Source organism: Haliaeetus albicilla, chromosome 25, assembly GCF_947461875.1.
Source record: "Haliaeetus albicilla chromosome 25, bHalAlb1.1, whole genome shotgun sequence".
NCBI lineage: Eukaryota > Metazoa > Chordata > Aves > Accipitriformes > Accipitridae > Haliaeetus > Haliaeetus albicilla.
The window spans coordinates 1,544,616-1,565,689 of record NC_091507.1 but is presented as its reverse complement, the minus strand read 5'-3'; the positions used below and the strand labels follow the sequence as shown (position 1 = coordinate 1,565,689).

The 21,074-nt window shown below is 40.4% G+C and overlaps 2 protein-coding genes across 4 annotated transcripts in view; one reads left to right on the top strand and one right to left on the bottom strand.

Moving 5' to 3' along the window:
- On the bottom strand, nt 1-15,706 carry FANCB (FA complementation group B). 2 transcript variants are annotated; one of them, XM_069770347.1, is made up of 9 exons: nt 15,599-15,706; nt 13,656-14,698; nt 12,537-12,689; nt 11,938-12,030; nt 7,215-7,343; nt 6,166-6,332; nt 3,585-4,039; nt 2,494-2,731; nt 1-466 (listed from the first exon to the last, which is right to left on the bottom strand). In XM_069770347.1, the coding sequence occupies exons 2-9, from the start codon at nt 14,589-14,591 to the stop codon at nt 46-48; spliced, it is 2,592 nt and encodes an 863-aa protein (XP_069626448.1). In that variant the 5' UTR covers nt 14,592-14,698; nt 15,599-15,706; the 3' UTR covers nt 1-45. The 2 variants fall into 2 exon arrangements, with proteins under 2 accessions (XP_069626448.1, XP_069626449.1); XM_069770348.1 differs by lacking the exon at nt 15,599-15,706 and adding an exon at nt 15,006-15,537.
- A 134-nt stretch (nt 15,707-15,840) lies between these two features.
- Nucleotides 15,841-21,074, top strand: part of MOSPD2 (motile sperm domain containing 2) — a 43,232-nt gene continuing 37,998 nt past the window's right edge. Inside the window, exons 1-2 of one of the 2 annotated variants that reach the window (XM_069770349.1) lie at nt 15,841-15,951; nt 16,123-16,189. In XM_069770349.1, coding sequence (XP_069626450.1) covers nt 15,943-15,951; nt 16,123-16,189 — 76 coding nt within the window. In that variant the 5' untranslated portion in view covers nt 15,841-15,942. The remainder of the gene's footprint in view (nt 15,952-16,122; nt 16,190-21,074) is intronic. The other variant, XM_069770350.1, reaches the window with a different exon arrangement.

Genomic DNA, 21,074 nt, shown 5'->3' with positions numbered 1-21,074 from the left:
TAATTTTAATAAAACTTTATTCAAAATAAATTTAGTGAATAGTTTCTAGGACTTGCTCAGTCTCCACACAATCATATCTGAACTGAGCTGAGCTTCTGCTATTTTCAAAGCAATTTCCTGGTAAAGGGCACCATTCATTGTTTGATTCATACTTAGCACACTCTCTTCCCGTTCATTCTGAAGCTTCTTTCTGAACTGCTGAACTCCCTCCTCACTGTCCAGTAAAGAAGCCACAGGAACATCACTGATTTTCTTGCCAGGCTCATTGCCCCATGTCAGACTGTTTTCAGCTTTACTTTCTTTTGAGAAGAAAGAACTCCTTAAGATGAGGATTTCTTTTTCCAAAGCCAGTGCTAACTGTTCAGTAAGTATACTTTTACTTCCAGATCTCAGGAGTTTTACATCACAGCTTGGTGGGAGAACTCTAGAAAGGCTATGAAGGCACTGGAACAAGACAGTCAGGTTTCTGTAAAATAAGATTATTATTATTATTATTATTAAAACTACCTTATATCTTCAAAATGCTACAGTGGAAAATAAAACAAAGCTACTTTAAATCCAACAGGGAAAAACTGATGCTGATTAGGGTTTTAACTATTATGTGTACTGTACATACAGGAGTAAGCAAGGGCTTTCTAATGGCATGCAGGCTAGCCACTGCAGGTCAAAAGAATTGACACTAAGCAAACTTCAGCAACATAAATATTCTGTACTAAAATAAATGTCCATGATTAGGGTCACATGTGCATCACTTGTTTCTTTAAGAAGCAATTAATTGTATGTGAAGGCCACATGTAATAGCACAAAGGAAATATATTGTCTGGGCTACCTTTAGGGGCAGAAAAAAGTCAGTTGTATTCATAGATTGTCACTATCAATAGGTATGTACAACATTGCTATTAGGTGGTCAACTCCCTATCTTTTTTAAACAGTCACTGGTGAGGGAAAGTTGCACTTAAAAATGAGACATTCAAAATTATTAAGAAACAAGGATAAAATAATGCTGTTAATCATCAGGGAGCCTACTTCCCTGGATACCAGTGTAGCATATATGACACAGTAACACATTCCTCATTCTAAGAGGAATGTAGAGTTTGTCCAAAGTCTTATTTCCAGTGTCTGGCCAGATAAACTCCTCCAACTCTTTTGACTGGGTGGTAGGGAAATAATCTTAGGAAAAAAGCCCTAACCAAACAGCAAAAAACCCCAAATGACAAAAAAAAAAAAAAAAAATAACCCCCAAAACCCCACAAGCATCCTTAAGTAGCTAGTTTTCTCACCCAGATCAGAAAGGCATTTTTCCTTAAAGTACTTCTATTTCAATTTAGTTATCTAAACAATCCACTACTTATAACAGATATAGTTTATTTGGTTCTGAAAAGCTGTGAAAAAGAACAGCTGTAGCTCCTACCTATCATAGATATATCCTAGCTAGATAAAAGATCAATCCAAAGATAGGGAAAAAAAAAAAAAAAAAAGAAAATACAATTATAGTTATACCATAAACACACAGCTCACTAACTATTAATGCAAAACTGGATCAATATGACAGTATCAAGTAACCTAACTTTTGAAAAGGAACCAAAAGTCTTGAGGCTTAAAATTTTACTGACTGATTTCTCAAACATTTCAGCCTTTTCTCTTACATAACAGAAGGAAATCAACTCCTATTTGAGTAAAAGATTGAACCTCACTATAAATTAGAGACTTTTCAGAGATATACCTTTTCTTTCTTTTACTTTTCAGCTTGAACTCTTCAGGAGAGGCAATACTGATCAATACTTAAGAAGTACTTTTTATGTTGTGAGCCTTATCCAGCTAAATCTTAAATTATGGCAGTATTATTAGCTTGTTTAGCCTGGTTTAGGAAATTTTATAGACATTTGTCCAAGAATCTACATAAGAAAAGGAAATCACTGAGACTCTTCAGATTATTTCCTTTTCAAAATCATGGTAGATAGGAAATAAATATATCAGAAACATGTACAAAATTAGACTAAATTTATGTTGCAGTACTAAACTACAAAGTGACATAGCAATATATTTAAATTTAGTATAACTTGGGGTTTGTTGTTGTTTGGGGTTTTTTTTTGTTGTTGTTTTTAACATCCCCTTAAGGAATTTTTTTTAAATCAACAGATGTTGAAGAAAAACTATATATATTATATTAAGAATAATGTAAGAAAAATTAATATAAAATTATGAGACAGTGAAATGAACAAAAGAAATAGTACCAAGCAGATATTAATGGAGACTAGACTTATTTGTAATTCAGTGTGCTACCCTAGACAAAATTCAACAATGCAGTTCAGGTTTTGCCATAGTTCTGATTTGAAAATAATTCTGTTATTGCTGATGGTTATCATACCATTATATTAGAAGCCTATTGGTTATGATTTTGGCCATTGTTTATGGTACCAGTAAGAAATAGTGTCAAGATAAAAAAGTGTGTATGCAAGATGAATATACTCTACACTTTTTGTGCAATTTTACCTGCAAAATAACGTTAGAACTCCTTCAAATGGATTTTTCAGGGTCCAGTTAAAAACTGTACCGTACACATTTCCTGCTTTATGACAGAATATGCTGTCATGGCATTCTTTAAATGGTGTGCACTCCATTTCTCCCAGTAACCATGAATTTACCGGAGTCAATGTGCAGCCAGAAGACACAATCTGAAAGGAGAATCTGACAGATACTGCAAGGACAGCAAGTATATCTTCCATGGAACCTGCAACAAAATACAGTAAAAAAGGTATTTGACCTAAATATTTTGATTACATTGCATGCATTAAATGTGCTCAGATTTTTGGTTCACATTCCCAGTTTTACATGAATAGTTTGCACCTGTGTTCAGGCGTTCTCTGGGAATTTTCTTCTCACCTAAATTCTTATACTTACTTCAGTCAAGCAAAATAGTTAGCTTATTAACAGAGCCCCACCTATATAATGAAAGTGCTAAAGAGAAACAGCACCTTGCCAAAAGAAGACTATTAATAGCCTCCTGCAATAGTAACATGACACATTGGCTTTAGCCAATGAAACAGCATTACAGGAAGAAAGAAATTAAAATTCATTGCACTCAATCAAAAGGATATTTTGCAACATGAGCAGAAGCCCAGTTCAAAATCAATTCAATCAGGAATATTAAAAGAAAGGAAAATAAATGACCTTAATAGACATGCAGAGAAGGAAGAGCTTCAATTACTTTAGTAGTATTTAAGAGGTAATACTATGTCAGAAAAAATGTATGTATCTAATCAACAGGAAATATCTTATTTATAGAAAAAATGCAGGCTTCAGCATTCTATACTTGGACTTATCTTCAAAATTAACCTTTTCAGATACACTTCAGCACCAATGCTAGCACAAAACCTTACAGCAAATCACTTAACATTTTTTTTCCATTTTGAAAACTGTTCCATCTTGTATTTCACCCTGCTTTTAACTCACAAAAGGTCTATGCAGTTTGTGTTCAAAGAGACAGATATGATTACACCTTGAAAACTTAGCTTGGCATCACCTAGAGTAAACAGAAGAATCAACCATATATTTATGAATCCAAATTATATCAATCCATTTACCTGTGCAGTAACTATTATCCCTTAGCATCTTTACGGAATATTTTCCATTTGAAATATCTTCCAGACTTAAGAAAATTTTCCCACAGAGTACAGTAATGTTTTTGCTCTCCTGTAAACTATCATTCTGACGTTTTTGTTTCTTTGCATGTAGAAGCACTACACAACACACATGATGAAATGCCAATAATGGTGAAAGGCTGGTAACAGCAATGACCGTCTTTGCTCCATCCAGCTGAACCTGTGAACATCTCTTAGGAAACTCTTTTTTCAGATCATTCTTGCTATGCAAGTCCAATTTCATCTTTTTTGGAGGAGGCTCAATTTGACACGAGGAGACAGACAATGCTGAGAATGCTTTGTTCAGCTTAATGATTTTATTTCGACACTTGATAACCGGAGAAATCAAAGAGAAGTCTTGATCCATCACTAAAGATAAACTGACATCACTCAGTGACCTGTGAAAATCCATATAAGATGACTGCACTCCCAGTTTGTATTTTGCCATCTGACAAATAACAAGAACTTTGAAGATATATACAGACATTTAAGACTACCAAAAACTCCAGTATCATTCCAGGTTAAGTCATAGACAGTGCAAAAAGTATAAGTCTTTCAAATGACTATTTCATCTAAGCTTAGTATAAAGATTTTTAAAACGTGGACTGAATTTTCTAAGAGCTTCTAGGAGTTAGATGCCTCATTTCAACTTAAAGAATTTGGATGTCTAATTCACCCAGAAAATGTTGAAAATTCCACACAATCCATGCCAATACTTTACGACATTTATAATTTATTTTTAAAGACTTAACTTTCTTTTAATAAAAAAATACACAAAGTATCAATTCTGCTCTCTTTGATGACTAAAAGCTCTTCTGATGTTCTATAAAACAATAGATACTCAAAATTGAATGTAGAGAGTAAACTAAAAGGTTTAAAATACTATTACCTTAAACATGCAGTAATTTCCTGAAATGTATGCAGTACTGTATTTATTCAACACAGGGTTCTTTCAATGAAATCCTAATATTACTGTTTCAGATCCTCTCTTAATGAATATTTTATTCTGTCAGTCAATTCAGTCTCAAGATGTCACTGACATCTGAAAGTCTTATGAATGTCTAATTTTCTTTATGAAGAAGTATCACCACCTCACAATGCAATCTAAAACATCACTGCAATCTTGCATTTAGTAGGAAGCACAAAAATAATCAGTAAAGACTTACAGTGTTGGGGTTGGAGAGAAAGCAAGCCCTTTTCCCCAGAACCACAGGTTGTTGTATATAGTACTGAACTGGAGCCCAGAAGACCTAGGTTCTGCTGCTAGCCTACCAGGTAACCTTTGTTAAATGACTTAATCTTCACAGATCTTTTCTCAACTGTAAAAATGGGGGAGAGGGCAATATTGCTGCTGGTTTTCAAAGAATGGTTCCAAATCTTTTGAGAATTTCTGAAGTTATACAGGAATTAGGCATTTCATTTTCAAAAATGATGTCATCATCATCAAAGCTGAAAGAATAAACACTGGAAAGGCAAAAACAATCTCTTGCCTCAGTGGCTCTTAACAGAGGCTTTCAAGAAGATGAGGTCAATGTTCTTGTAAAGTTATAGCAATCTGGCAGTTGAGAAATAGTATACCCGCAGCTCCAGCAGAATGGCCAAAGGGCGTAACAGGTCAGGTCCCCTCACAACCACTTGAATGATTTTCAGTGGCATCAATAGTATTTAAGCTTACCCTAACACAGTCTCAGCTACACTGCTTGTGGGAATATAGGTCAAAAGGTAAGTTCTGACTCCACCAAAGTTTACATTACACAATGCACATTCTAAATTTATGTTTCATGTAATCCTGTTTTTTTAAACTCTGTTCCAAATGAGCTCCCTCCCTGTAAGGGGGAAATTATATAAGGAGTATTTACAACTAGAACTGAGTAATTAAAATGAACAGAATAAACAAAGAATTTTAAAGACAATAATAAGAATAAACAAATAATTTTGAAGGCTTAAGTATTGTATGGCTGTTTGTTCCACATAATTTACACAATACATAAGCTTAGCAAATATTTTATTTGATTGGATACATGACTGTAGCATAGTTCAATTAAAAAACTGAGTATTTATTAAGTTGATCAGAGAATTTAAAATGTTTTCTTCTGCACTTCTTTAAGCAAATCACTCTTTAGGAATGGCAAGATGTTAACAGTAAGGCATCAGGACCTGTATGGCTAAGACAGAGCTTTACCTATACCACATACTGATGTCAGCATAGCTATGTCAACATGGACTATAGAGAACCATAATTTTTGTCAAAGAAAACTCTGTTGTAGAAAGCCTCCAGCAATGATGTGGTTATACTGACATAACTGATTTTTGGCTATACAACATATTTTTTTGCACAGTGTTAGAGAGAGACAAGCAGCAGCAATACTGACAAGACATACACTTGAAACACTTTATATACAGATGTTCAAAATGAGAAAGTTCAAAGCTCAAAAATCCACTCTTGCTACTACAGAGCTTAACCTGCAAATTCAGTTTCTAGAAAATTACTCAATTAAATTATTAGATAAATTTATATACTTACAAGTAAAATGATGCAGTTAGTTCTACTCCAACTACCAAGCTGTCACCCACAACACGCTGCCACAATTTTTCTATGAAGTGCTCTGGGACTTTAGACGCCAATGATGTCTCTTTACTAAGAGAATGAGGAGGATTTTCTACGTCATCCCAGAGAGAGACAAGACCTTCCTTACAGAAAAATGATTTTTTTAGATAAATTAAGTGGAGATATTAGTTCTTCCTATACTGCATTACCTTGTGTTTTAGCACAAATGATTGCTGGAGGTGCTTTTAAGATACATAAAATGAACTCTATATAAACTAGTTTATTATCATCAACAGATTAAAAGGATAGAATTTCATTTTCTTAAAACACGTGATATCGTGGAAAAGCACAACTCATTCTCTCCTTGTAACCATCACGTGTATAAATCTTGAACTACCATAGAATTAATTGTCCAAAGAAGATTTAAGGTACTAGAATTTATTTTATATTACTGTATTAATTGCTTGAAATTTTGTTGTCTAAACCTGGCTGACTTGAAAGGGATCACAACATTAACTGAAAGGGACATCAACTCCATTTCAAGTAAATTAGGAGGCTTATTTTGAGCAACATATTAAGATAACATTTTCCCAACCTCCACCACCTTCTCAGCCCACAGTTCACTCTGCCCCCATCATAAAATCAATTTTACTTACACAGATCTATGACAGCTCATTTTTCGTAATGTTACACTACAGACAGATATTCAATATCTAGGCAACCGTGCCAATTAAGACTACACTCCTCCTACTGTTTGTCACTAACTCTTTGTTAAAGGTTACTCCTCCATACAACTCAGTTGTCAGGAGGTATTATGCAAATCAGTTTCAAGTAAAGAGAACTAAATTTACTCTTATCTATGTACATTGACAGATGAAGGTAATGAACCAGAATTAAGAAGCAGATTAATGAGTTTTAATAGTAGCAATCCCTACCAGTGAAAGCAACAAGTGGTTGAGGGAAGCACCCTCTACAAATGGCTCAGCAGAATTCAGAAGTGATCTGTACTCTCCTCTGCATTTTACCTCTTTTGCAGTTGGTAGAATATGGGTTCTTTCTTCAACAAGATCTATTAATGCTCTGCAAGATTCAAGAATAACCTTCTTTTTGAGTCTTAAATGCTGCTGTAGTTCTCGAACAGAAGTGCAACCAGCCTGTAAAAGAAAAAATTATCATGAAACTTATGCTTAGGTCTACTGCAAATAAGAACTGATATTGAAGCTACCAAGATGTCTTTTCAGCTTTCCAATTTTATGCAAGTATCACAAGCCAAGATCATGATGTTCCTCAAGTAATGCTTCTAAAAAAAGTTCAAGTCAGGCTACTCTGCTGCCAAAATATGAATCTAAACCTTGGCCTCTCAATATTAAAGAGAGTTTAAGATAAACTTGTAAGGTAAACTTTATCATATTATGTACATGTTTGTCTCTTTTATTATTGTTCCTGCTTCACTATTCCATTGGAAGATATCAGTTTTGATTTCTTCTGAAGACTTGTATTGATTATTGGTTAAGCAAATAGACTGAAGAGTTGACAGTTTTACAAACAGACATACATGCAGGGTAGTCCCAGTTAAAAAAAAGAAAAAGAAAAAAAAGAAAAAAAAAAAAGAAAAAAGAAAAGCATGCCAGCACCAGCTTCTAAGATTTTAGGAAAGCTCCACAAAAGCTATTCTCTGGAAAGCAAGATCCTGAGAAGTCCAGTGCTACCAAAGAGAGAACAAAGCTCACCACTGGAATGCAAAGCCAAGCTTCCGCCCCCAAACAAACAAAACCAAACAAAAAACCAATTCACGATCAATCATAACCAACTGACAAGCCTGAACAAAAAGCACTTCATGCAAGCAAAGTGATACCCTCTGCTCACACTACAATGGCAAAGGGCATTTAGAGCAAGTAGCACTCATCATGATAGGTTCTGTAAAAAAATGATTTGCCACCTATCAAACCATGCATCATAGGTACCAGATTCCAAGCAATAATCCAGTACCAGACTTCAGCCAGAAGAAAAAGAAGAGCTAAAACCAAAGATGTTTCTATAATACCTTCCTAACTGAGGTCATCAGAATACCAAACCATGACTTACTCCCACTGGTAACTACTGAATAAACAACTAAGAAACAGAGAGCAAATGGGAATGCACAGACTGAGAAGCAGTCAAAATGGCCAAAGATTCACCAATGTATGCTTGCTGACCAATCTAACTTTTGCAAGCTCTTTTTCCTCATAAAGCAACAAAAGAAAGAGACCTGAAATTTACCACATGGCAAACCTAAGACTGGGTAGCACCCCCCATCATCTCTCTCTGGAACAAGTGACATGCACATCCTTTCTGCCATATACCAATACGTACTGAGCACCAAGCATCCGCAGAAGTCACAATCTTTGCATTGTGAAACTAAGAGAATAAAACTAGATCACCTGAAAATAGAAAATAAACGTCAACATAAAAACAAAGCAGTGCAGAGCCGAACGCAATACAGCTGTGAGTAAATTCAACATGAGCAGCAGAACAGATGAATCACTGTCAAAAGCAAAGCAAATTAACGCAGAGGCTTAGTAGTAAGTAGAACAGCCAAGTGCTTTGACATATTGCAACTAAAGTTGCAGTATTCATAAAAAAATAAATTAATACCCATACATACAGAGCTAAAACTGAGCCAAGAATGGTGGCACTTTTACAAAGGAAATAAAATGGAAAGGAAGATTCATGATTGATAAGACTAAAAAATATTGAGAAAAGCAAAGGTAAAATGGAAACAGTAGACAAAAAAGCTGGAGGGAAACATAATTCAGAGATCTATAGGCTGAAGATACTCAAATGGTAAAAAAATGGTTCTATGTTTTTAAAGTGACTTAGAGCCCTTATGAAAAAACATCAAAAAGAAAATGGGCCAATCTACAGCAACAGATAGAAAACCAAATACTTAAAACATTCCCCAAAAACAGTAATAAAAAAATCAAACATACCGAACATTTCTTAACTAACTTTCTACCCACCACCAAATCAGCATTATCAGAATGAGAACAAAACAATTAAGACACTGCAGCAATTCAATGAATCAGCAGTGAGGATTAAAAAAATACCTGCCCCAAACCAGGCAAACCAAGTCAAAGGAAGCAAGTTAATCATAGGTAAAAGAATTTGGCTTTACAGTCCTTACAAAACTGTAAAATACTTGGGGGGAGAACAGGTCAGTGGACATAAAAAGACACTTCTGACTCATGGTATTTCTGCCAGAAAAATCAACTAAACCCATGAGAAACCCTGTAACCTCAGCTGTTGTAATGTAACTGCAATACTCTGCCAAAGGAAGTCTTCAGAAGATACTGAAATGAGTGTTAAAGAAAAAAAATCTCCAGAGGAGAAAAGACCAGATTCAGGTCCAAAAGACTGCATACAAGATAAACATAGAACACTTAAAAAATGCACAGACTGATATATTTTTCAATTTCACTACCTGCAAAATGCAACTTACATGTATTGCTGTGTATAACTAAAATGCAGCCTACCTATATGCAGTGGACCACAATTCAGTCCTGCTGAAGTTCTCACATGGCTAGAAAAGAGCTACACAGATGTGAAATAAGGGGTAAGCAACAGAGTGTGAAAAAGGGCTGCATTTGCTATTTCATTTTGCCCTAAAAGACGAGATTCCATAGAGACTGTCAAAACATATTTGATTGCAAATTTCTAGAAGACCTGAATTTTTATGATAAATATCAAGAGGCACCACTCCAAGGCTAAATAACCTTTGGAAATTCCCAAGTTAAGCAGGATCAATGCACTATTGCATCAAAACAATCATCCTTGAAATTCAGTTATACATCAGATGACAAAAACCAGCAAGAGTACTTCACTGTTCAGAGGAACATACACAATGGAGAACAATGGAAATCTCAGCCAGGAAACAACAGTAAGGTTAAAAAGAAATATCTCCACCTACTTCCAAATTTGTCAGCATGACAATTTCAAGGATTTACGGCATTAAAACATTTGAAGATTTTCAACTTGCTTACAATGCTTGTGCTAGCATGTGACTTTGAAAATTAGAGATCGAAAAGATCTTTAAATAAATAAGGTCTTTTGAAGGATTCTGTGTCTGTAAGAAGAACTTTATCAGCAGATGATATGCAAAATCTCCAGCCAGTGGCTTGTTCCAGCAGAACCACTAATAGGCAAAACAGACTATTCATTTGATCCTAACACAGATTCACAGAGCTGTACCAGCTGGTGTATTACAAGAACAAAGTCATAGAACATAGTTACATAGAACATATAGCCGTCAATGACAGGGTGGACAATCTTCATTACAACAGTGGAAGAAACCACAAATGAGGGAGATTGAAACTAATTTCTGTTTTGTAAAGGAGGAAAGTAATATAATGAGTAGGGAAATAATGCAGCAGCAAAGAAATCAGTTTTAAAATATATGACTACCCAAAAGAATCCAGAAACAGAAAAAAAGTGCATTTGGAAGGAAGCTTGTATTTCTGCATGTAAAAGCCAATGGGCCTCTAATGTGCAAATGGTTGGAAGGGACCTCAAAAGGTCCTCAAAATTAATCCAACTTCTACTTTCTTGTGCCTTCCAGGAAGGAAAAAAACATATTGTCCCATGTTCTCCATACAACAGCTTTTATCTTTTGGAAGATGTATAATATCTCTTTAGACACCTTTTTTGTAATTAGAACTAGAAAAGTCTTTTCTTTTTCAGTCTTTTCCTAATAGGTCATAGTCCTCCTTTTCTTCCAGTACTAAACTTTTGCCAGTTAATTTGCTTCATTTTTAAAGGCTGGAGATAGAATTGCCACAATATCTTACTTAAGTTTTCACTAATTCTCAAATGACAGGAATAATTACCACCTATCATACTTAAAGCACTCTGAGCAAACAATAGCCTCACACTATTGACTCAATTTGAGATTTATGCTATCTCATAAAGCTTTTTTTCTTTTTTTGTTAAATAATCTTCCTATTTTGTCAGTTATTACCCCTATGGTATAGGCCAAGGCACAATACTGCAAAAGAACATCTTGGAGAGTATGCTGGGTGTTTATTAACAGGATGAAAGGTAGAAAGCAAGACAGGCAAAGATATATTGCCATTGATTACTTGGACTCTGCAAAGTTTCCCCGGGCTTGTTTTATAAATGATGCTAATTATAAGAAGGATACATTTTAGCTTCATCTACTGCACTTTGCAAAATTATCCTTATAAAACTGCTAGTAACAGGAGGAAAAACATCACCAGGTGGTGAAATAACCATGGTCACTAATTTGGGCAAAAGTAAAAGCCAACTTGATTGAATTCCGTGGACAAAGAAACAGACCATAACGCTGCTCTTTAAGGATTAACTACCACTCACTGGGAACCTGACACTACACTTTCTCAAAGTATGTAATGTGGAGCAAAAGAAGCAAATGTTCTAATTTTACTAAAATGGTATTTAAACATCTATGAGTAAAATTACTGTTCTGAAGCTTTGATAGGTTATCTTCAGCATTATCTCAAACTTTTAATTAAAATTAAATTAGACCCTTCCAATGACCCAAATGAATTTGTAACAACTGAGAGAACTGAAACACAGATGACCACTGATGCAAGAATGGATACTTAACAATGTTGTCTTCTCCCTGAACCACTTCTCCAATAAAAACAGTATCATTATCCTCACCCTTTAGAAAAATGTAATAATACCGAAAAGTAATTTGGAGAAAACGTGGAGGCAGAACTATCGAGTACAAACCTGTAATCTTGTTTCAAGGGCTTGGACAGTAAGCAAACCATTCTCTTGCAATCCTTCTGCAGCAGGAACATCATGTTTATAATTAATACCACTCTAAAAAACCAAACCAAAACACTGATTTAATTAAAAAGCTGAAAGTAAGGTACAGGCTATTACATGGCATTATAAAAATCTGGGGGAAAATACAGAAACCCAGCAGAACCACAGTATGCACTTTAAAAGAAAAATCTTATCTTCTGAAAGCAACTGGAGTTTGACAGTACATAATGGAAAGACCAATTATAAGAAGATAATTAACAAGCACTATGGCCTTAATTAAGAGTTCTTAACCAAAAGGTAAGCATTGTAGCAAACCTGTTACATATGTGAAGTGTTTTCAACTGCATTCCTTTAATTTCCCAAAAGAATGTTGATGCTAACAAGGAACTAGAATAATCTCTTTAGATATCTTACGATTACAGCGGGGAATATTCAAACTTCAGGGCATTTCACAGCACACATCCAATTTCACTTTGCACCAATACTTTAACAATTTGTTGAGGTTTTCTTAATTTAGTAAGCACAGACTGAGTAGCTGAGAAAAGGCAAGTTGAACTTACTGCATAGTTGACCTCTCCAAGATCTGTTAGTATGAATGTACTTAACACTTCTGTATTGGAGTCATCCTTCAAAACAAGTAACAGTTGCTCGCTTCCAGAGCCAGTAAAATCATCCACCAGAACAGACTTCACTTTTTGCCATTTGGAAGCCACCTACAGTAGAAGAGGTTTTAAGACACATGTATTTGAATATATCTTGTATTTGAGATTTCGTTTTGGTGAAGCTTGCTGTTTATAAAAAGGCAGCCTATTCAGGTGTGCAGAATACAGAATTTTAAGAAGTTTCAAGCTCTCACTTTATCATTTAGAGCCCATGTGACTCAGGGAAAAATCAGCCATTTGTCTTTAAAGATCATTTTCCAGAATACAGGTTGCAGAGAACTTTTCAGTGTAGTCAAACAGCTTAGTAGCTGAATGCTGTAACATTCATTTAGAACCAGTAATACTTGCAGACCAGTTAAAGACATTATACCTTTGACATTCAGAAATATCTTTGTTGCATTGCATACTTAAATATGTTTGAGAGATAAAGACAAATTTGTACAATAATGCTGATGACTAAATAGGACAAACTTTCATTTCCTGAGTTATGTAAGTCTTCTTGACAGAGTATTACAAAACCCTAGCAGTTAACTTTGCCCCTCCTGACTTTAGGAAACAAAACCAAGGCCTCTTCTTGTCTTTTTGATGAAACAATATTTTTTGTTACTAGGAAGTGAGACTCAAAAGGCTTTTAAATTCCAGTGAGAAGTTTATGCTTTGCAATGATATCAGTTTGCTTTCACTTTAACACAAATTATGTAGGCACACTCATAACTATCTTACAGCTTCAGATTCTCATGCTATGGAAGTTTTCAATTAGCAACAGAAGCTTTGGCTCAGATTCATAAAATGTATCATTAAACAATAGAATCCAGGGTTTATTTTCAGATATATAAACAAACAATGAAAGCAAAACAATCTCATATTTTAGACAGGTTAACAGAAGCAACAATAACAACAACAAAAAAAATCTATAGAATTTAAACACATAGCTTTTAAGTTGCAGAAGCTTCCAATGAGACGATATAGACAAAATAGATACAGTAGTAAAAGCGAGTTGTTTAAAGTCACAAATACCTGTAAGCTGTCTCTCCTCTGTACAACACAGATATTTCCGGAGGCAAAAGACACAATAAATAGCAAATCACTGCTACTGGTTACAGCTGTTTTTACTGAACATGGTTTCTCATAAGGAAGCTCACAAACACCTTTAGGGAGACCATCTTGGAACCAAATAAGCTGATTCTTGTGGGTTATGGCAACAAGTGATATTCGGAGCTGTTTTTTCGATATCTCATTCTTGCAGACGTAGACAGAAGATACCACTCTGCTATAAGCATGAGGCATAAAGCATGTGCCAGTTAGCATTTTTTGTGTTTTAACTGCATATCCAAAGAACTCGCTACCCCAGATGGCTCTGTCTGAAGTGGAAAACTCATCCTCATCTTCACTCTCTGGCAGGCAAGCAGTTCCTGTCCCTAAGACAACAGTGCCTTCATCTGCAATTTCACCTGTCCACACAACAGAAGACAGCTGAACAGGAGCACTTAGAACTGTGCAGGTGTCAGAAGAGATGTAGAACAGCTTGTTGGCATGCCTCCACAAGACTGAAGGGCCAGTAAACAACCTGATGTCTTCTTTCAGCTCATAATCCAATTTAAAATAAAAGGACTGCTCAAATTGATTTGAGCCGTGAAGCAACAATAAAAGGTATCTGAAAACATTGTTCCGTTTTTTCTTTTTCATCAAAATGCAGGGAAGAATAATCCCTGTTCTGGAATCCGTTGCGCAGCTACAACAAATTATTTCAATTTTTAAATGACTGGCACGCATGCTGAATAATCCAGAAGACTTCTGAACAAACAGCTTAGTGTCTCTGTTGAATGACATTCTTCTGACACATAAATTCATTGTTTTATCAGCTGCTCCCTCGACATGTTTTGGTTTTGACAGCTGAAATATAAGGACTTCACCGTTGTAGGACAGTAAGTGTTCTTGCTTACCCAGAAACATCTTCGTTTATCTTTATGGATATTCCTCTACAAGAAAACCGTGTGCGTCTCCATTTTTGTCAGGATTATTTCTCTGCAGAAATTTTAACCTATCTGGAAATTTTCCATCTACAAAAGCAAATGACAACAAAAAAAATTAAATCTTTTTGGGACTAGCTGAACTGATCCTTAAGAACAAGGAAAACTATACATTGCAAAGCAATGAGATCGACTAATTCGAGAACACAAGGCCAGCATGTCATTTAATCTCACAGATTAAAATGAAGTTAAGCAATTTTGCATTGAGAGATTTACGTAACAGAAAGATTTCAGAAGTGCATTCTAGGGCTGATTTAACAAAGCGTGAATTCTCTGCTCGTCAACAGTTACGCGGCGTAATATAAATTCAAAGAAACCAAACCAAACCAAACCATACACGCACTGTTTGTGCGGTTGAACTGGAGGCGTCAGCTCCACAAATCCACCGAGGGGACTGGAAAGCAACGGTGCTTTGAATTCTCCAATTTAAGAGCCTTCACGCCCGTGCAGGCTTTATTAATAAATACAACTCGTTCTTGGTCGAAATCGCAAAGCCTCTTTAAAGCGAAAGTTCTCTGAAGAGTCCAGTCACCTTGCCGCCAAGGAGGCTCCCTCCCTCCGCCGGGACCCCGAGCGAACCGCAGCCGGGTCTCACGCAGCTTTCGGGCTACCAAGCGACGCCCCTCGCCCGGCTCAGGCGCCCCGCAGAGCGGCCTCCCTCACCGGCTGAGGTGGTGGGGGGGGTTCCCGGCCAAGCCGAGCCGCCCCCGCCGCCCCTCACAGCCTCGGGCCGGGCCCCACCACCCCCTTCCCCGCGCCCGGCGGCTCTCCCCGCGGGCTGAGGCGGCAGCGGGGCCCGGCCCGCCTTCCGCCCCCTGAAAAGCCGTGGACGGCGGTTAAGGCCCTCTCCGCCCGGCCCGGCGGGGGTCGATGCGAGCTCCTACAGAGAGAGGACCGGCGACGGCAGGCTGCGCGCCGGCGAGGCCTTACCCGGCTCCGGCGGCCGCTCCCGGGCGGGCGGGCGGGGAAGGCAGAAAGCGAGAGGAGCCCGCCCGCTCCGAAATTCCCGCCGCCCGGAGCATGACGGGAGCGAGAGAGGGAGGAGGGCGCGAACATGAACCGGCGCGGAGGGCGGAGCCAGCGGGAGAGGGCTAAGCCCCCGGGAAAGAGGCGGGGCCGGCGGGGGCGAGGCTTCTGGGTGGTTGGCCGCCGGCTAGGCACCGCCCCCTTTCGCCCTGGCGCCCCGCCCCCCCGCCGGGGTCACGCGACGCCTCCAGCCCCATTTCTGGCTGCCCCGCTCGCCCGCCCGCCGTCGGGGCGGCTCCGCCGGATCCATGGCTGAGGTGAGACCCTGCGCGCCCGGACTCCCCTCCTGTCGCCGGCCGGTTCAGCGGCTGGGGGCCGGGGGGAGCTGGGCCCGCCGTGCGGCACGGCATAGGTGAGGGGCCGGGGCTGACCCGGGCCCTGGCCTTTCCCTTCCTTTCACGCCCCTCCCGTTTGTCGTTTCCCCTCAGCAGCGACAGGACAAGGCCGCGCTGATAAGCGAGACCAGGCGGCGTTTCGAGGCGGAGTACCTGGCAGGTGAGCGCCTCGGCGGCGGGGCTGGGGGCGGTGGGCTCCGTGGATGTGGTCTCGGGGGCTTTTCCCGCGTGGGCTTCCGCTGTGGCCGTTTTCCCGGGTGAGCGGGTGTCTGCGCCTTCTCCTCAGGTGGCCGGAGCTGGCGGGTGGGGGTGGTGCGCGAAGCAGGAGGGTCTCCCCGTGTTGGCTCTTGGTGCTCTCTTCTGTCCTGGGGCAAAGGTCTGGGTCCTTTCGACTCGCAGTTACGTTTGGTCGGCTGTCCTGTGGGGGTCTGGGACGCTGCTGTGCTTGGTGCTTTTTGGACATAAAATACGTCGGGGGTTGGGAGAGCAGAAAAGAGTTCTCACCTCGACCAGTTTGTCAAGGAAGGAGCTGTTTTTCTAGAGTAACTTGCACTTCAGTTCACGCTGGCCTTAATTAAAATCATGCTGCGTGTCCAACTCGATTCTGGAGTGCGGATGCTTTTAAACTTGTAAATGAAGGCCAGGAGGTGCTGGGATGCCTCGGGGAAAGGGAATACCGGGGTAAGCCTAGAGGGGTTTCCTTTAACTTCAAGGTTGATTTGCATTGTTTGTGATAGGAGAGTATGTAGTAGTAGAGTATGCTAACAGCTGCAGTAAGCAGTATGTTTTATTATAACCATGTAAAGACATTCTATTAAAAACTTGCTTCTATCCAATTTTTAATGCAAATACAGTAAGAGCCCAGTAGTTTAGGAGTTGAGGGCAGCTCCTTTAATATAAGCCTCAGTCCTGCAAACACATGCCTTACTTTGATGTTCCCAATCAGAATTATTGAGGTTACCTAGTTATCACTTTTATGTAAGGGTTGCATGCTTCTATGACTTCTTTATGATGGTCTATAGCACTTTTCTTGCAAAATTTAAGGGTCTTGGGGGTGGTGCAACTTTGTTTCATAGGGCTGCTCTGCTGACTTTCATAAAGGAAACTAGTTGGCCTTGGTTAGAGATGACCTGTATTTCTGGCAAGATGACAAAATTATTAGAATAGTGTCTTGAAAAAGAGAGAGCTTATTTTGCCATTTGATATTTCTGTGTGAATAAAGATGTCTTTGGCAGTCTTAAAGGTCAGCCTCTGGAGAGTGGAGCATCATCTTAAATTAGAAATTCTTTTGGCTGTTAATATTTTCAGTTAATGTGTATATTTTCCTATGATAAGTGATTTCATCTTGCTTTGTATTGTATTATCTCAGAGTCACACTCAGAAAATGACTTTGGAAATCCTAGAATTGCTTTGGGGTAGTGTCCTGGGTTCAGCTGGGATAGAGTTAATTTTTACAGGAACCTGGGAGGTGGGGGGCATAGCCGGGGCAGCTGACCTGAACTGGCCAAGGAGCTATTCCATACCATGTGACATCATGCTCAGTATATAAAGGGGGAGCGGGCCGGGGGGTGGGCTCTTCTTTTCGGTGGGGGAAGTGGCAGAGCGTCGGGTCCCGGGTGGTGAGCAGTTGCACTGTGCATCACTCTTTTTGTATACTTTTTCATTAGTACCGTTGTTGTTGTTGCAATTTCTTTGTGTTGTTCCAGTAAACTGCCTTTATCTCAACCCTCGAGGTTCCAGGTTTGGGTTTTTTTTTTTTTTTTCCCTCTCCTCCGTCTTCCCCCCATCCCACCGGAGGGGGGCGGGAGGAGTGAGCGAGCGGCCGCGTGGTCCTTTGTTACCGGCTGGGCTGAAACCACGACAGTCCTTTTTTGGCGCCCAACGTGGGGCACGAAGGGTTGAGATAACGACAGATCTGGCCAGAGCGTGTTGAAACAAATTTGTCATACGCATTTCTTATACTAGATAAATAGATGTTAGTCACAATGTTGATTCAGCTGTTTACATGGTGGCGTTTTGTAAGTTCTTATATGCTTTATGTATTGCCTGTAGTTGCGTATCTCATCTCTGGGAGAGTGATTGGGATTATCATTTTGCTGTACTGGGCAATGTCGACTTGTGAAATGATTACATCACTGGTCATGAGGTTAAGCTGTTATCTGTATGAGGCAGTGATATCATTTCCAGACTTTGGGCACCTTCTGTCGGATTTTATTGGTAATTACACCCAACCCATGGGGAAGTCAGGGGGGGATACTTCCCCCCATCCGTTCCCCTCCCTTTTCTCTTTCCAACTAATTACAACAGTTTTCGAGAATTTTGAATATCCTTGGGATGCGCAAGCCTGTGTGCTGTTAGTGCTATGCCTCCTGACTATGTTTCAGGTCTTGTCTAGGGCTACAAAGAGGCTCTTTAAGAGTACCACCCAGAGATCTGTCCCAAAGCTGGATATTCATGGGTGGCACGGCGTGTGGGAGGATGTGGGCAGGTATCTAGAGAACTTCTCACCTCCAGTGACTTGGAAGTTCACTCCCGAACAACTGCAGAACCCTCATGAAGTGATAGAATTTTTGAAAGGAAAATGCTGTGGCTATCCCAGAGACACACAACTCACTACACTGTGCTGGGCCCTGGCCGGTATCTACCAAACCCTGCTTGATACTATGCAGCACCCCCAGGGGGAAAAGGGGGAAAAGATGGAAAACAAGACAACATGCACCGTGGCTGCCCCAACCCCGACAACATGCACTGTGGCCGCCCCAACCCCGACAACGTGCACCGTGGCCGCCCCTACCACGACAACAGGTAGCATGGCTGCCCCTACCCCGGTGACAGATACTGCCACTAAACCAGAGAACCAACCTGTGCCAGTATCAGTCGCCCCTGTACAGAAAAAGAAACACACAAAGAAATCAGTTCGCTCAGTGAGAGATGAAGATGAACCAGGGTCATCGCGAGAACAGGAGGAAGAGGCAGAACCTGAAATAATTACCCGATCTCTATCCCTGAGTGAGTTGCGTGACATGCGAAAAGATTTTAGCCGCCACCCAGGTGAGCACATTGTTACCTGGCTGCTCCGATGCTGGGATAATGGGGCTAGTAGTGTGGAATTAGAGGGTAAGGAAGCCAAGCAGTTGGGATCTCTGTCTAGAGAAGGGGGTATCGACAAGGCGATTGGGAGAAAAACACAAGTCCTCAGCCTCTGGAGGCGACTTCTGTTAGGTGTAAAGGAAAGATACCCTTTCAGGGATGAAGTTACATGTCACCAAGGCAAGTAGACCACCATGGAGAGAGGTATCCAGTACCTGAGGGAATTAGCCGTGCTGGAGGTGATTTATAATGATCCAGAAAATGCGCAGTCACCCACAGATCCAGATGAAGTCCAATGCACACAACCGATGTGGCGGAAGTTTCTACGAAGTGCACCACCAACCTATGCCAACTCATTGGCAGTAATGTCCTGGAAAGAAGGCTATGGACAAACGGTGGATGAATTGGCTGTCCAACTCCGGCAATATGAAGGAAGTCTCTCTTCCTCCCTACGGGCCTGTGTCTCAGCTGTAGAGGAATTGTCCCGAGAGTTCCAGCAATTCAAAGTAGATATGTCCTCCTCCTCACCTGTACAGGCCCGCATTGCAGTTATTGGGAGTAAGCGTTCCTCTGCCCAAGAGAGAGGAGAGAGAAAGTACACACGACGGGCTAACCTGTGGTTTTACCTGCGTGACCATGGAGAGGACATGAGGAAGTGGGATGGAAAACCTACCTCAGTCTTGGATTCACGGGTACGGGAGTTGCGAGAAAAAGCAACCAGAAAAGAAGATTCTTCTTGGAAAACTGCTGCTCCAGTTTCCCGTGAGCAGTCCCCCGGGCGCAGTAGATGGGCCGATCTCATTTCTGATCCTCTTGAAGGGACTTCTGATTCACATGTGCAAAAAGTGGGTAACAGATATTCTAACCAGGATTAGAGGGGCCCTGCCTCCAGCCAGGTGGAGGAGAGGGACAACCGAGTCTACTGGACAGTGTGGATTCGATGGCCTGGCACGTCAGACCCACAGGAATATAAGGCTCTAGTAGACACTGGTGCACAATGTACCCTAATGCCATCAAGTTATAAAGGGGCAGAACCCATCTGTATCTCTGGTGTGACAGGGGGATCCCAAGAGCTAACCGTATTGGAAGCCGAAATGAGTCTAACCGGGAATGAGTGGCATAAACACCCCATTGCAACTGGCCCAGAGGCCCCGTGCATCCTTGGTATAGATTATCTCAGAAGGGGGTATTTCAAGGACCCAAAAGGGTACCGTTGGGCCTTTGGTATAGCTGCATTGGAGACGGAGGAGATTGAACAGCTGTCTACCCTGCCTGGTCTCTCCCAGGACCCTTCGGTTGTGGGGTTGCTGAAGGTTGAAGAACAACAGGTGCCAATTGCTACCACGACGGTGCACCGGCGGCAATATCGCACCAACCGAGACTCCCTGATCCCCATCCATAAGCTGATTTGCCAGTTGGAGAGCCAAGGAGTGATCAGCAAGACTCACTCACCCTTTAATAGTCCCATATGGCCCGTGCGGAAATCTAATGGGGATTGGAGACTAACAGTAGATTATCGTGGGCTGAATGAAGTCACGCCACCGCTGAGCGCTGCTGTGCCAGATATGTTAGAGCTTCAATATGAACTGGAATCAAAGACAGCTAAGTGGTATGCCACAATTAACATTGCTAATGCATTTCTCTCCATTCCTTTGGCAGCGGAGTGCAGGCCACAGTTTGCTTTCACTTGGAGGGGTGTCCAGTACACCTGAAATCGACTGCCCCAGGGGTGGAAACACAGCCCCACTATTTGCCATGGACTGATCCAGACTGCACTAGAAAAAGGTGAAGCTCCAGAGCACCTGCAATATATTGATGACATCATCATATGGGGCAGCACGGCAGAAGAAGTTTTTGAGAAAGGGAAGAAAATAATCCAAATCCTTTTGAAGGCTGGCTTTGCCATAAAAGAAAGTAAGGTCAAGGGACCTGCGCAGGAAATCCAGTTCTTAGGA